The sequence below is a fragment of the Coregonus lavaretus genome (genome assembly GCF_964263955.1).
Source record: "Coregonus lavaretus genome assembly, contig: HAP1_SCAFFOLD_2657, whole genome shotgun sequence".
Lineage (NCBI taxonomy): Eukaryota > Metazoa > Chordata > Actinopteri > Salmoniformes > Salmonidae > Coregonus > Coregonus lavaretus.
Genome location: NW_028166136.1, coordinates 1 through 12,450, shown reverse-complemented (window position 1 = coordinate 12,450; position 12,450 = coordinate 1). Strand labels below are relative to the sequence as shown.

The 12,450-nt window shown below is 44.5% G+C and overlaps 1 protein-coding gene across 1 annotated transcript in view; it reads left to right on the top strand.

Annotated features, from left to right (window-relative positions):
- The window catches only part of LOC311115030 (receptor-type tyrosine-protein phosphatase mu-like), a gene marked incomplete at both ends in the record, with an annotated part of 63,322 nt that extends 55,167 nt beyond the window's left edge, over positions 1-8,155 (top strand). Inside the window, 3 exons of the mRNA XM_084190247.1 lie at positions 1,026-1,135; positions 7,640-7,841; positions 8,053-8,155. Of these exons, the coding sequence (XP_084046373.1) occupies positions 1,026-1,135; positions 7,640-7,841; positions 8,053-8,155 (415 nt within the window). The remainder of the gene's footprint in view (positions 1-1,025; positions 1,136-7,639; positions 7,842-8,052) is intronic.
- Between the last annotated feature and the right edge of the window lie 4,295 nt (positions 8,156-12,450).

Genomic DNA, 12,450 nt, shown 5'->3' with positions numbered 1-12,450 from the left:
AGTGTACCTACAGCCACGCTGTAAAGCCTCTGTATCAGTTTACTGTAGTGTACCTACAGCCACGCTGTAAAGCCTCTGTATCAGTTTACTGTAGTGTACCTACAGCCACGCTGTAAAGCCTCTGTATCAGTTTACTGTAGTGTACCTACAGCCACGCTGAAAAGCCTCTGTATCAGTTTACTGTAGTGTACCTACAGCCACGCTGTAAAGCCTCTGTATCAGTTTACTGTAGTGTACCTACAGCCACGCTGTAAAGCCTCTGTATCAGTTTACTGTAGTGTACCTACAGCCACGCTGTAAAGCCTCTGTATCAGTTTACTGTAGTGTACCTACAGCCACGCTGTAAAGCCTCTGTATCAGTTTACTGTAGTGTACCTACAGCCACGCTGTAAAGCCTCTGTATCAGTTTACTGTAGTGTACCTACAGCCACGCTGTAAAGCCTCTGTATCAGTTTACTGTAGTGTACCTACAGCCACGCTGTAAAGCCTCTGTATCAGTTTACTGTAGTGTACCTACAGCCACGCTGTAAAGCCCCTGTATCAGTTTACTGTAGTGTATCTACAGCCACGCTGTAAAGCCTCTGTATCAGTTTACTGTAGTGTATCTACAGCAATGCTGTCAAGTCAATAAAGGAAAACAAACCATGCTGTGCTCTCACAGCTTTTAGGAGGTTCCATCAAATGTGTCTTATTGAAGTAGTTGAAAGAGACAATATCAGAACATCCAGCTTGACTAAATGTACTGTACAGACGTTTCAGGACCTCACTGGGGTCAGGGAGAATGAATAGACCGACAGCTGCACAACCATGACCGCCCTGCTCCCCCATGAGACCTCAGGTGATCCTTTTCACCAAACCGTTCAAGTGCGGTCTGGAGCAAGTTCGCCGCCAACCAACCACCCAATCTATGGGAATCACGATGTCGATTTATGATAGTAATAGGATGTTGAAGTGGCTCAATATCGAAAATGGTCGATATTTAATTTGCTCTGAATTTATTTCCCCCTCTTCCCTCTCCTCCTTAGTGCCTGGTGCTGTGCCACTCGAGTCCATCCAGGGGAGCACGTACGAGGAGAAGATCGCCCTGCGATGGCGCGAGCCCGTCCAGACCTACGGTATCATTAAGCAGTATGAGGTAAGATAAGCGTGAGCCCGTCCAGACCTACATTATCATTAAGCAGTATGAGGTAAGATCATCTTGGAAACTGCCGAGCCCATCCGCCCACCCAGGCCCAGCTCTCGTTCTCTCTGTCCCCCCCCCCCCCCCTCGGTCTCTGTCTCTTTCTCTGTGTGTCTCTCTGTTTCTCGCTCTCTGTCAATTCAATTCAAAGAGGCTTTATTAGCATGGGAAACATGTGTTTTCATTGCCAAAGCAAGTGGAATAGACAATAAGCAAATGGGAAATTAACAGTCAACATTACACTCACAAAAGTTTTAATAGAATAGAGACATTTCAAATGTTATATTATTTATTATGTACAGTGTTGTAACGATGTGCAAATAGTTGAAGTATGAAAGGGAAAATAAACAGATAATTATAGGTTGTATTAACAATGGTGTTTGTACTCCACTGCTTGCCCTTTTCTTGTGGCAACAGGTCGTACATCTTGCTGCTGTGGTGGCACAATGTGGTATTTCACCTAATAGATATGGGAGTTTATCAAGATTGGTTTTGGTTTCAAATTCTTTGTGGGTCTGTGTAATCTCAGGGAAATATGTGTCTCTATATTTGGCAGGTTAGGAAGTGCAGCTCTGTTTCCACCTCATTTTGTTGGCAGCCTCTGTCAATAGCAAGGCCATGCTCACTGAGTCTGTACATAGTCAAGGATTTTCTTAATTGTGGGTCAGGCACGGTGGTCAGATATTCTGCTACTGTGTACTCTCTATTTAGGGCCAAATAACATTCCAGTTTGCTCTGCTTTTCTGTTGATTTTTTTCCAATGTGCCAAGTAATTATATTTTTGTTTTCTCATGGTTGGGTCTAATTGTGTTTCTTGACATTTTCTCAGGACATTGTTTTCACTGAGGAAATGTAGGAGTCTGCTATTAATGATAATGCAGACGATTTTCCCAAGGTTGCTGTTGACGCATATCCCACAGTAGTTATTGGGGTCGAATTTGTCTCCACTTTTGTGGATTGGGGTGATCAGTCCTTGGTTCCAAGTACTGGGTAAGATGCCAGAGCTGAGGATGATGTTTAAGTATAGACAATTGAAATTTGTGGTCTGTATATTTGATCATTTCATTTAGGAGACCATCAACACCACAGGCCTTTTTTTTTTGATTGAAGGGTTTGTATTTTGTCATGTAGTTCATTCAATGTAATTGGAGAATCCAGTGGGTTCTGGTAGTCTTTTTAATAGCTAACTCTAAAATGTTTAATTGATCATGTATATGTTTTGGCTGTTTGTTCTTTGTTATAGGGCCAACAAGATTGGAGAAGTGGTTTATCCATACATCTCCATTTTGGATAGATAGCTCTTCCTTTTGTTGTTTTAGTGTGTTCCAATTTTCTCAGAAGTGGTTAGATTCTATGGATTCTTCAATTACATTGAGCTGATTTCTGACGTGCTGTTCCTTGTGTATTTTTGCACTGTTTTAGTGTTTCACCATAGAGTACCACAGTATGATAAGTATGCCAAATACACTGCTCAAAAAAATAAATGGAACACTAAAATAACACATCCTAGATCTGAATGAATGAAATAATCTTATTAAATACTTTTTTCTTTACATAGTTGAATGTGCTGACAACAAAATCACACAAAAATTATCAATGGAAATCAAATTTATCAACCCATGGAGGTCTGGATTTGGAGTAACCCTCAAAATTAAAGTGGAAAACCACACTACAGGGTGATCCAACTTTGATGTAATGTCCTTAAAACAAGTCAAAATGAGGCTCAGTAGTGTGTGTGGCCTCCATGTGCCTGTATGACCTCCCTACAACGCCTGGGCATGCTCCTGATGAGGTGGCGGATGGTCTCCTGAGGGATCTCCTCCCAGGCCTGGACTAAAGCATCCGCCAACTCCTGGACAGTCTGTGGTGCAACGTGGCGTTGGTGGATGGAGCGAGGCATGATGTCCCAGATGTGCTCAATTGGATTCAGGTCTGGGGAACGGGCGGGCCAGTCCATAGCATCAATGCCTTCCTCTTGCAGGAACTGCTGACATACTCCAGCCACATGAGGTCTAGTATTGTCTTGCATTAGGAGGAACCCAGGGCCAACCGCACCAGCATATGGTCTCACAAGGGGTCTGAGGATCTCATCTCGGTACCTAATGGCAGTCAGGCTACCTCTGGCGAGCACATGGAGGGCTGTGCGGCCCCCCAAAGAAATGCCACCCCCACACTATGACTGACCCACCGCCAAACCGGTCATGCTGGAGGATGTTGCAGGCAGCAGAACGTTCTCCACGGCGTCTCCAGACTCTGTCACGTCTGTCACATGTGCTCAGTGTGAACCTGCTTCCATCTGTGAAGAGCACAGGGCGCCAGTGGCGAATTTGCCAATCTTGGTGTTCTCTGGCAAATGCCAAACGTCCTGCACGGTGTTGGGCTGTAAGCACAACCCCCACCTATGGACGTCGGGCCCTCATACCACCCTCATGGAGTCTGTTTCTGACCGTTTGAGCAGACACGTGCACATTTGTGGCCTGCTGGAGGTCATTTTGCAGGGCTCTGGCAGTGCTCCTCCTGCTCCTCCTTGCACAAAGGCGGAGGTAGCAGTCCTGCTGATAGGTTGTTGCCCTCCTACGGCCTCCTCCACGTCTCCTGATGTACTGGCCTGTCTCCTGGTAGCGCCTCCATGCTCTGGACACTACGCTGACAGACACAGCAAACCTTCTTGCCACAGCTCGCATTGATGTGCCATCCTGGATGAGCTGCACTACCTGAGCCACTTGTGTGGGGGTTGTAGACTCCGTCTCATGCTACCACTAGAGTGAAAGCACCGCCAGCATTCAAAAGTGACCAAAACATCAGCCAGGAAGCATAGGAACTGAGAAGTGGTCTGTGGTCACCACCTGCAAAACCAGTCCTTTATTGGGGGTGTCTTGCTAATTGCCTATAATTTCCACCTGTTGTCTATTCCATTTGCACAACAGCATGTGACATTTATTGTCAATCAGTGTTGCTTCCTAAGTGGACAGTTTGATTTCACAGAAGTGTGATTGACTTGGAGTTACATTGTGTTGTTTAAGTGTTCCCTTTATTTTTTTGAGCAATGTATATTGTTAAAAGTCAACTTGTCCAAGAGAGATTTTACATGGTTATCAAAACGTTACGTCAGGGTAAGCCTACACGAAACACAGCCCTTATTTTAAGTGTTTCCAAAATGGGAAAAATGAATGGTGGAAAAACAATTGGAACCATTTCCCTGTTTGACCGCTAGGTTTTATGGGTATTATAACATCTCCACTGTGGGGCTCTATAGTGAAGGCGTAGGCTCAGGTTTTCTGGGTCTCTGTGTTTTTGGTTGGATAGGTTCCTCAATTCCTTTCTTAGGTTTTTGCATTCTTCATCAAACCATTTGTCATTGTTGTTCATTTTCTTAGGTTGTCTGGTTGAAATGTTTAGATTTGATAGGGAAGCTGAGAGGTCAAATGTACTATTTAGGCTTTCTACTGCCAAGTTTACCCCTTCACTTTTGCAGTGAAACATTTTGTCCAGGAAGTTGTCTAAAAGGGATTGAAATTGGTGTTGGCTAATTGTTTTCTGGTAGGTTTCTGCTCTCTTTCTCTCTCTGTGTCTCTCGCTCTCTCTCTCGCTCTCTCTCTGTCTCGCTCTCTCTCTGTGTCTCGCTCTCTCTCTGTGTCTCGCTCTCTCTCTGTGTCTCGCTCTGTCTGTGTCTCGCTCCGTCTGTGTCTCGCTCTCTCTGTCTCGCTCTCTGTGTCTCTCTCTCTGTCTCTCTCTCTGTGTCTCTCCATCTGTCTCTCTCCGTCTGTCTCTCTCCGTCTGTGTCTCTCTCTCAGTCTTCCTCTGTCTGTCTTTCTCTCTCGGTCTCGCTCGCTCTCTGTCTGTCTGTCTTTCTCTCGCTCGCTCTCTGTCTGTATCTCTGTCTCTGTCTGTCTGTCTGTCTGTCTGTCTGTCTGTCTGTCTGTCTCTCTCTCTCTCTCTCTCTCTCTCTGTCTCTCTCTCTCTCTGTCTCTCTCTCTGTCTCTCTCTCTCTCTCTCTCTCAACACATCCATCTTGTGCCTGGCAGGAGCCGGGCGGCTTCCATCTTTCATTCACTCCGGGCCCTTAATTATCTAATAAATCCAACCTAATAACCTTAAGGCCTGCACGCACTGAGGCTTGTTAACACAATCTATTACCCGCTGAACCCCCTCCGACAGCACTCCGACAGCACTCCCAAAACCATCTCAGCCCTGTGCCCCAGAGTGGAGCTCGTAATACAACTGACAAGGAATTAAACAAGTTTCTCCAACAACCAGGGAGGAAATTAAAGTTACAACTTGGGGCCTTGTTCAATCAGACTCCCGTATTCCAAGTTTTGGGGATAAGTCAAAAGTATAATTGTTTCTCTGAGTTAGTGAGTATGCACAAGTCAGCAGTGTGGCAGAACGGGATACCTCTTTTATTGAATATTACTGAAGTATCTCTTCCTTGTGATATGTTCTCATAAATCAATTGTGAGTCAATCAGAGAATATACAGTATGATCTTCAAAGATGGAAGGGACCAAACGTATGATTGTAGCGAACACTGTTAAAATAGGCAGTTAACAACCGTAGAGTTATTCCTCAAGCTGCTGGAATAGAAACTGGAGGCATACAGTAGTTGAGCCTGGTTGTCATAGGACCTTTAACAGGAGCGTGGGGCATACCTTAGACAGGGTGAAACATGCTGCACTTCATCTGTCTGACATCATCCAGTATTTATAAAGATTGCAGACTTTTGAAATACCCTTCAACAACACTGTGGTGTCAAGACGGAAACATCTGGCCCTCTTCAACATTTGCACAACCTCAAAATAACTTTCACAACTTAATAACTGTTTGAGTCTTATAGCTGTGTGGTTTCCTATAATCCACATTTGTACATAAAACAATTGTTGTAAAGCACTGTACATGTGCATAGGCTACTGTAGTCCTACATGTTTCTCCCATCGCAGCGTTTGACTTGCGTTTGACATGCACTTCCGCTCGTCACACAATGCGACGTTAGAGGCTTTTTAGTGCGTTCAAAAGAGCCATTGTACCAGAACCCAATTTATGCAAAAATTATCCAATTAAGCTGTCAGGTATGCACATAATTAAATTATATTCTGTCACTTCCACCCCCTGTAACTCTGAGCTGGGATTGTGATCCAGTTGGACAAATCAAATGTTTTTTTCTGCCTCATTAGACTGATGGAGTCAACCCCATTATTACTATCATTCGCTGACATTCAGCTTGTCTCATATGCTCTTCAGTATTTGACTGTGAGCCATGCACCTCTCACTCCAAAACAGCTTTTTGTTCAGGGTTGTCACATCTTTATTGTGCTTTGTCTCAGTTCGGCAATTGTAGTGTGGGCTCGTTCTTTGGGGCATTGCCTTGAAGATGTACAGGTGGCCCTTGCGTTCAGATGAATTCAGGGCTATTCTATTATGACTGGTGGTACAAGCAAACTTTTATTGTCATAAGTCATTAAGTACTTCAATAGCTCTGTATGTAGGACTACCTAGGAGTTGTTCACTAGGAAATGTTGTTTCTGTTTCTGTTCATTGCAAGTGTGTCATTCATTGTTTGGAGCAGATTTGCCAAGGTGAAGGTGTCATCATACCATTCAGTGTTGCCTTGTGTGGCACTGACCAAAACATGACCAAAGTCACCATGGTGACTTCCCCTGTTCCTTTTCCTAACTGAACCCTATCTAATCCTCCTTTCCCAACCCCTTTCTAAACTGAAAATCCCTCACCCCACCAATCAGCCTTGTGTGTGATAATACTGCTCAACGCTAGCTATCTAGCCTTTTTAAATGATCCAGATGCGTTCCTTCTTCCCTCCCTGCCTCCCTCCCGCCCTCCTGATGAAGTCCTGAGCAGCAGCATTTCACACCTGATGGATACAAATGGCCGCCACCGCACTCCAACACTCCCCATTGTGCTTCTTAATTGGGAATCAGAACTGAATAATAATGGCGCTTTCTAATAGGGGAGACCGAATGATTTATTTAAATGAAGCTTTCCAAGAGAGAGAGCACTCCCTTTCAGAAAGAAATTCCCGGGGCTCCAATCTCCTGCTCGATGGAATGGGATGGGGGGGTTTAGAATAGAACAACAGTTTCCCACCCCCCGCCCAAACTCTCGCTTATTCAATCCATCACGGAAATGACATTGGAGCTGAGCGTTATCTCTCTGCAGTTTTGCCCACAAGTTCCTCCCTTTCCAACATTGTGACAGACTTGAATGAAGCTTCTATGGAAAGTTCAGGCCTTGTTTCACTATCAAGGGCTCTGGATGCAACTCTAACTTCGTGCTCCAACTCTTTCAGCATTGTAGTACATTATAGTTTTATAGATGTACCCCATTATCCTTACCATACACCAAAACTAACCATAGCTATGACCATAGCAAGCCTGACGCTAGTTTTGAAACATAGATATAAACTTGTCATCTCCAATCATCTAATCTAGCTTGTGTCAATCCACAGATCTCCTACAAGGCCTTGAGCTCCTTCGACACAGAGTTTGACCTGACCAACCAGAGCGGCAAGGTGTTTAAGTTCAGCAACGAGACGTCCCACGTGTTCGTAGGTCTCTACCCCGGCTCCACCTACTCCTTCACCATCCGGGCCAGCACCGTCAAGGGATTCGGACCCCCCGTCATCACCCAGTTCACCACCAAGATCTCAGGTGAGTAGAAACAATGACCAGGACCAACTAACCAATAATCCTGGACAACATGTACTGTAGAGCCCTAAATCCTCCAGGAGATCCCCAGTAATCTATAGCAGTGTTTGTTGTTCCTGGTTGTCTGCATTTGTGTGTACTTGCTGTTATGGCTCTGTCTGTCTGTATTTGTCAGTCAAATCACACTCTCCTGTGCTCCTGTGTCCCCCCCCAGCTCCGTTGATGCCAGGCTATGACCAGGAGACTCCCCTGAACCAGACAGACAGCACGGTCACTGTCCTGCTGAAGCCTGCCCAGAGCCGAGGCGCCCCTGTCAGGTAGGCCTATTCACACGTCAAACAGCCCTACACACACGCATGTCGCACACACATGAACACACACACCAATTAACACCCTGCCCTCACTCCCGCCACTGTCTTCCTCTCCTCCTCTCGCTCCCACAATTTATTTCACCCCACAAATGGCCCTCGCTAGCCACCAACCACCACAGCCGTCTCCCTCTGACGGCCCTCCGTCCTAATTGATTGTAATTGGCTTGGGAGGCTGGCGATATTATCCACACCAAAATATTTAGTTTTTTAACATGATCACCATGTATTAATGTGGGCATTTGATCTGAGCAAGCAGAACTTGTTTTGCCTTTTGAAGATGAGAATGAAGTTGTTCTCTCCAAAGATGAACAATCTCAATCTCCTTCTCTCTCTACTTCTCGATTCTTCCTCTTATGTTTCCAGGTACTTCTTCTGGAAGCACAGATTGTGGTCAAGGGTGTCTCTCCTTTGATTTGCACAGTGCTGTAAATAAACAGAAATATGCAATATGCTTGCCTGGGAGCACAAACGGTGGTTTGGGCCTTTTTCATTTGTCACCTGTTGAGAGAGAAATCAATAACAGCGTTGGCAGGTTCCCACACCCCAGCTATGTTATCCTTCCCTCGTTGGCCTTTGCTGCTAGTGCTGCCTTCGAGCTCTCCACGAAACCTACGGCTGTAATTTGTCTGGCACTAAATGCCCAGGCGTGTGTGTGTGTGTGTGTGTGTGTGTGTGTGTAAGAGAGAGCGAGAAAGTGTGTGTGTACGTACAGTGGGGAGAACAAGTATTTGATACACTGCTGATTTTGCAGGTTTTCCTACTTACAAAGCATGTAGAGGTCTGTAATTGTTATCATAGGTACACTTCAACTGTGAGAGACGGAATCTAAAACAAAAATCCAGAAAATCACATTGTATGATTTTTAAGTAATTAATTTGCATTTTATTGTGTACCTATGATAAAAATTACAGACCTCTACATGCTTTGTAAGTAGGAACCTGCAAAATCGGCAGTGTATCAAGTACTTGTTCTCCCCACTGTATATCAGTGTACAGACTGCAAATATGCTAGCCGGTAGGCCTGAAGTTGTCCCTCACACATAGACAGGATATCCTACTACTGTCATTACTGTAGTTTGTTCTTTAGTCATGAAGTCCTTGCACTGCATTAAGACGACATTATCACAAGCCCTGTGCTCTTTTAATCATTCATAGACCCACACACACACACACACACACACACACACAGGGGCTGGCCAGCAGCTAGAGTGATTAAGTGTTTTAATGTTTCAGACTGAGGATATAACCAGTGTCTCTACGGGCACACACACACACTTGCACACTCACGCACACACACACACACGACAACCTGTCTCTGTTATCAAAAGAAAGGATAAAAGTCCTTTAGTATGAAGAAACCAGCCGGTATAAATAAATTAGCATTTGCTTTAGCACCTGGTGGCCCATCATGAAATATTTACTGTCCACTCCTGTCTAAAGCCACTTTAATGGCCGTTTGAGCAAAGTGACAAAAGACACTGAGAGAAACACAGAGGCCTCTCTCTCCACCTCACATGAATAGAGCCTAAGTTACACAGGCGGACAGTAAGGATATTAGCCCTTTTCACCTGCCGATCACATTCTAAAAAGGAATGCACTCACTGTACACTAAGTGGCATATTGTTATTATTTATATAAGGTAGACTGAGCCAAACACCCGCAAGATATCCACAAAAAGTAGGACACTGGAATTCATGCGCCGTCAAACATGATCCTTTTAATTTAACAATAGTGTCACCAATGACAGGTGTCACAACGCCCCAACAAAATACCACTACTGTACGTTAAGATTAACACCAAAAATTTGAAAACTGTCAGCCCTGCTCCAGTCCTCCAATCCCAATCAGGTACACTTTTTTTCTCCCTGATGACCTCTCGACGACTGTCATTCTGTCATGTGGGCCCGTCGTTGCCATCTTAATTACAGTTAATGGGACTTAATGAAATCACAGGATTCACTAATTAGCGCATTGAGGCCGTCTTTTGTTGACTGGTAGGGATTCGCTATAAGATGAAAGAGGGGATTTGGCGGCTAAAATGTTCGCTGGTTTGTATAACTCTCCCTAATCCCAGCACAATGGCACACCAGGAAATTTAAGAAAACCAAAGGCTGTAAATTGGAGCGATATACAGTGGGGAGAACAAGTATTTGATACACTGCCGATTTTGCAGGTTTTCCTACTTACAAAGCATTTAGAGGTCTGTAATTTTTATCATAGGTGCACTTCAGCTGTGAGAGACGGAATCTAAAACAAAAATCCAGAAAATCACATTGTATGATTTTTAAGTAATTCATTTGCATTTTATTGCATGACATAAGTATTTGATCACCTACCAACCAGTAAGAATTCCGGCTCTCACAGACCTGTTAGTTTTTCTTTAAGAAGCCCTCCTGTTCTCCACTCATTACCTGTATTAACTGCACCTGTTTGAACTCGTTACCTGTATAAAAGACACCTGTCCACACACTCAATCAAACAGACTCCAACCTCTCCACAATGGCCAAGACCAGAGAGTAGGACAATAGACAAGCAGCTTGGTGAGAAGGCAACAACTGTTGGCGCAATTATTAGAAAATGGAAGAAGTTCAAGATGACGGTCAATCACCCTCGGTCTGGGGCTCCATGCAAGATCTCACCTCGTGGGGCATCAATGATCATAAGGAAGGTGAGGGATCAGCCCAGAACTACACAGCAGGACCTGGTCAATGACCTGAAGAGAGCTGGGACCACAGTCTCAAAGAAAACCATTAGTAACACACTACGCCGTCATGGATTAAAATCCTGCAGTGCACGCAAGGTCCCCCTACTCAAGCCAGCGCATGTCCAGGCCCGTCTGAAGTTTGCCAATGACCATCTGGATGATCCAGAGGAGGAATGGGAGAAGGTCATGTGGTCTGATGAGACAAAAATAGAGCTTTTTGGTCTAAACTCCACTCGCTGTGTTTGGAGGAAGAAGAAGGATGAGTACAACCCCAAGAACACCATCCCAACCGTGAAGCATGGAGGTGGAAACATCATTCTTTGGGGATGCTTTTCTGCAAAGGGGACAGGACGACTGCACCGTATTGAGGGGAGGATGGATGGGGCCATGTATCGCGACATCTTGGCCAACAACCTCCTTCCCTCAGTAAGAGCATTGAAGATGGGTCGTGGCTGGGTCTTCCAGCATGACAACGACCCGAAACACACAGTCAGGGCAACTAAGGAGTGGCTCCGTAAGAAGCATCTCAAGGTCCTGGAGTGGCCTAGCCAGTCTCCAGACCTGAACCCAATAGAAAATCTTTGGAGGGAGCTTAAAGTCCGTATTGCCCAGTGACAGCCCCGGAACCTGAAGGATCTGGAGAAGGTCTGTATGGAGGAGTGGGCCAATATCCCTGCTGCAGTGTGTGCAAACCTGGTCAAGACCTACAGGAAACGTATGATCTCTGTAATTGCAAACAAAGGTTTATGTACCAAATATTAAGTTCTGCTTTTCTGATGTATCAAATACTTATGTCTTGCAATAAAATGCAAATGAATTACTTAAAAATCATACAATGTGATTTTCTGGATTTTTGTTTTATGTTCCGTCTCTCACAGTTGAAGTGTACCTATGATAAAAATTACAGACCTCTACATGCTTTGTAAGTAGGAAAACCTGCTAAATTGGCAGTGTATCAAATACTTGTTCTCCCCACTGTATGATTAATTGGGGATTATTTGTCATTTCATGGCACATTTGAGAAATTCTGATATTGTATATTGAAGAGCATTATCAACTGACGTAATATGTAGTACTACTGCATAGAACAATAACAATGATTAAGTATGACTCCCAATTTCTAGGCCTTTGACGTTTCTTTGAGATTCCTAGGCCTTGGTGACAGCAGTGTTCTGGCTTGACAACGCAGGGTGCATTTCCATTCAATAGGCGAATATGCTCATTAACATGCATGTATTTTAAAGGTCCATGACATTAAGAAGGGTCTCCTTCAAAGTGTACCTTTTGTGTAGGAAGGTGATCTCAGCACTCTGAATCAAATTGTGCGTGCACGCTTGCCAGCTACTCAGTTGTTACATATATGTAGCAGTCTGTCTAGAGAAGAAAGGTGGCAAACACACTTAGTCAGGATCTCCAATCCCTTCAAAGAACAGGCGGGTTGGCTAAGGAGACAAGAAACTAATTTGAAAGTCAAGGAGAAAAATACAGGACAGGAAGAGAAAAAAGGAGGATGTTGATGAAAAACAGAGGATTTGAAGG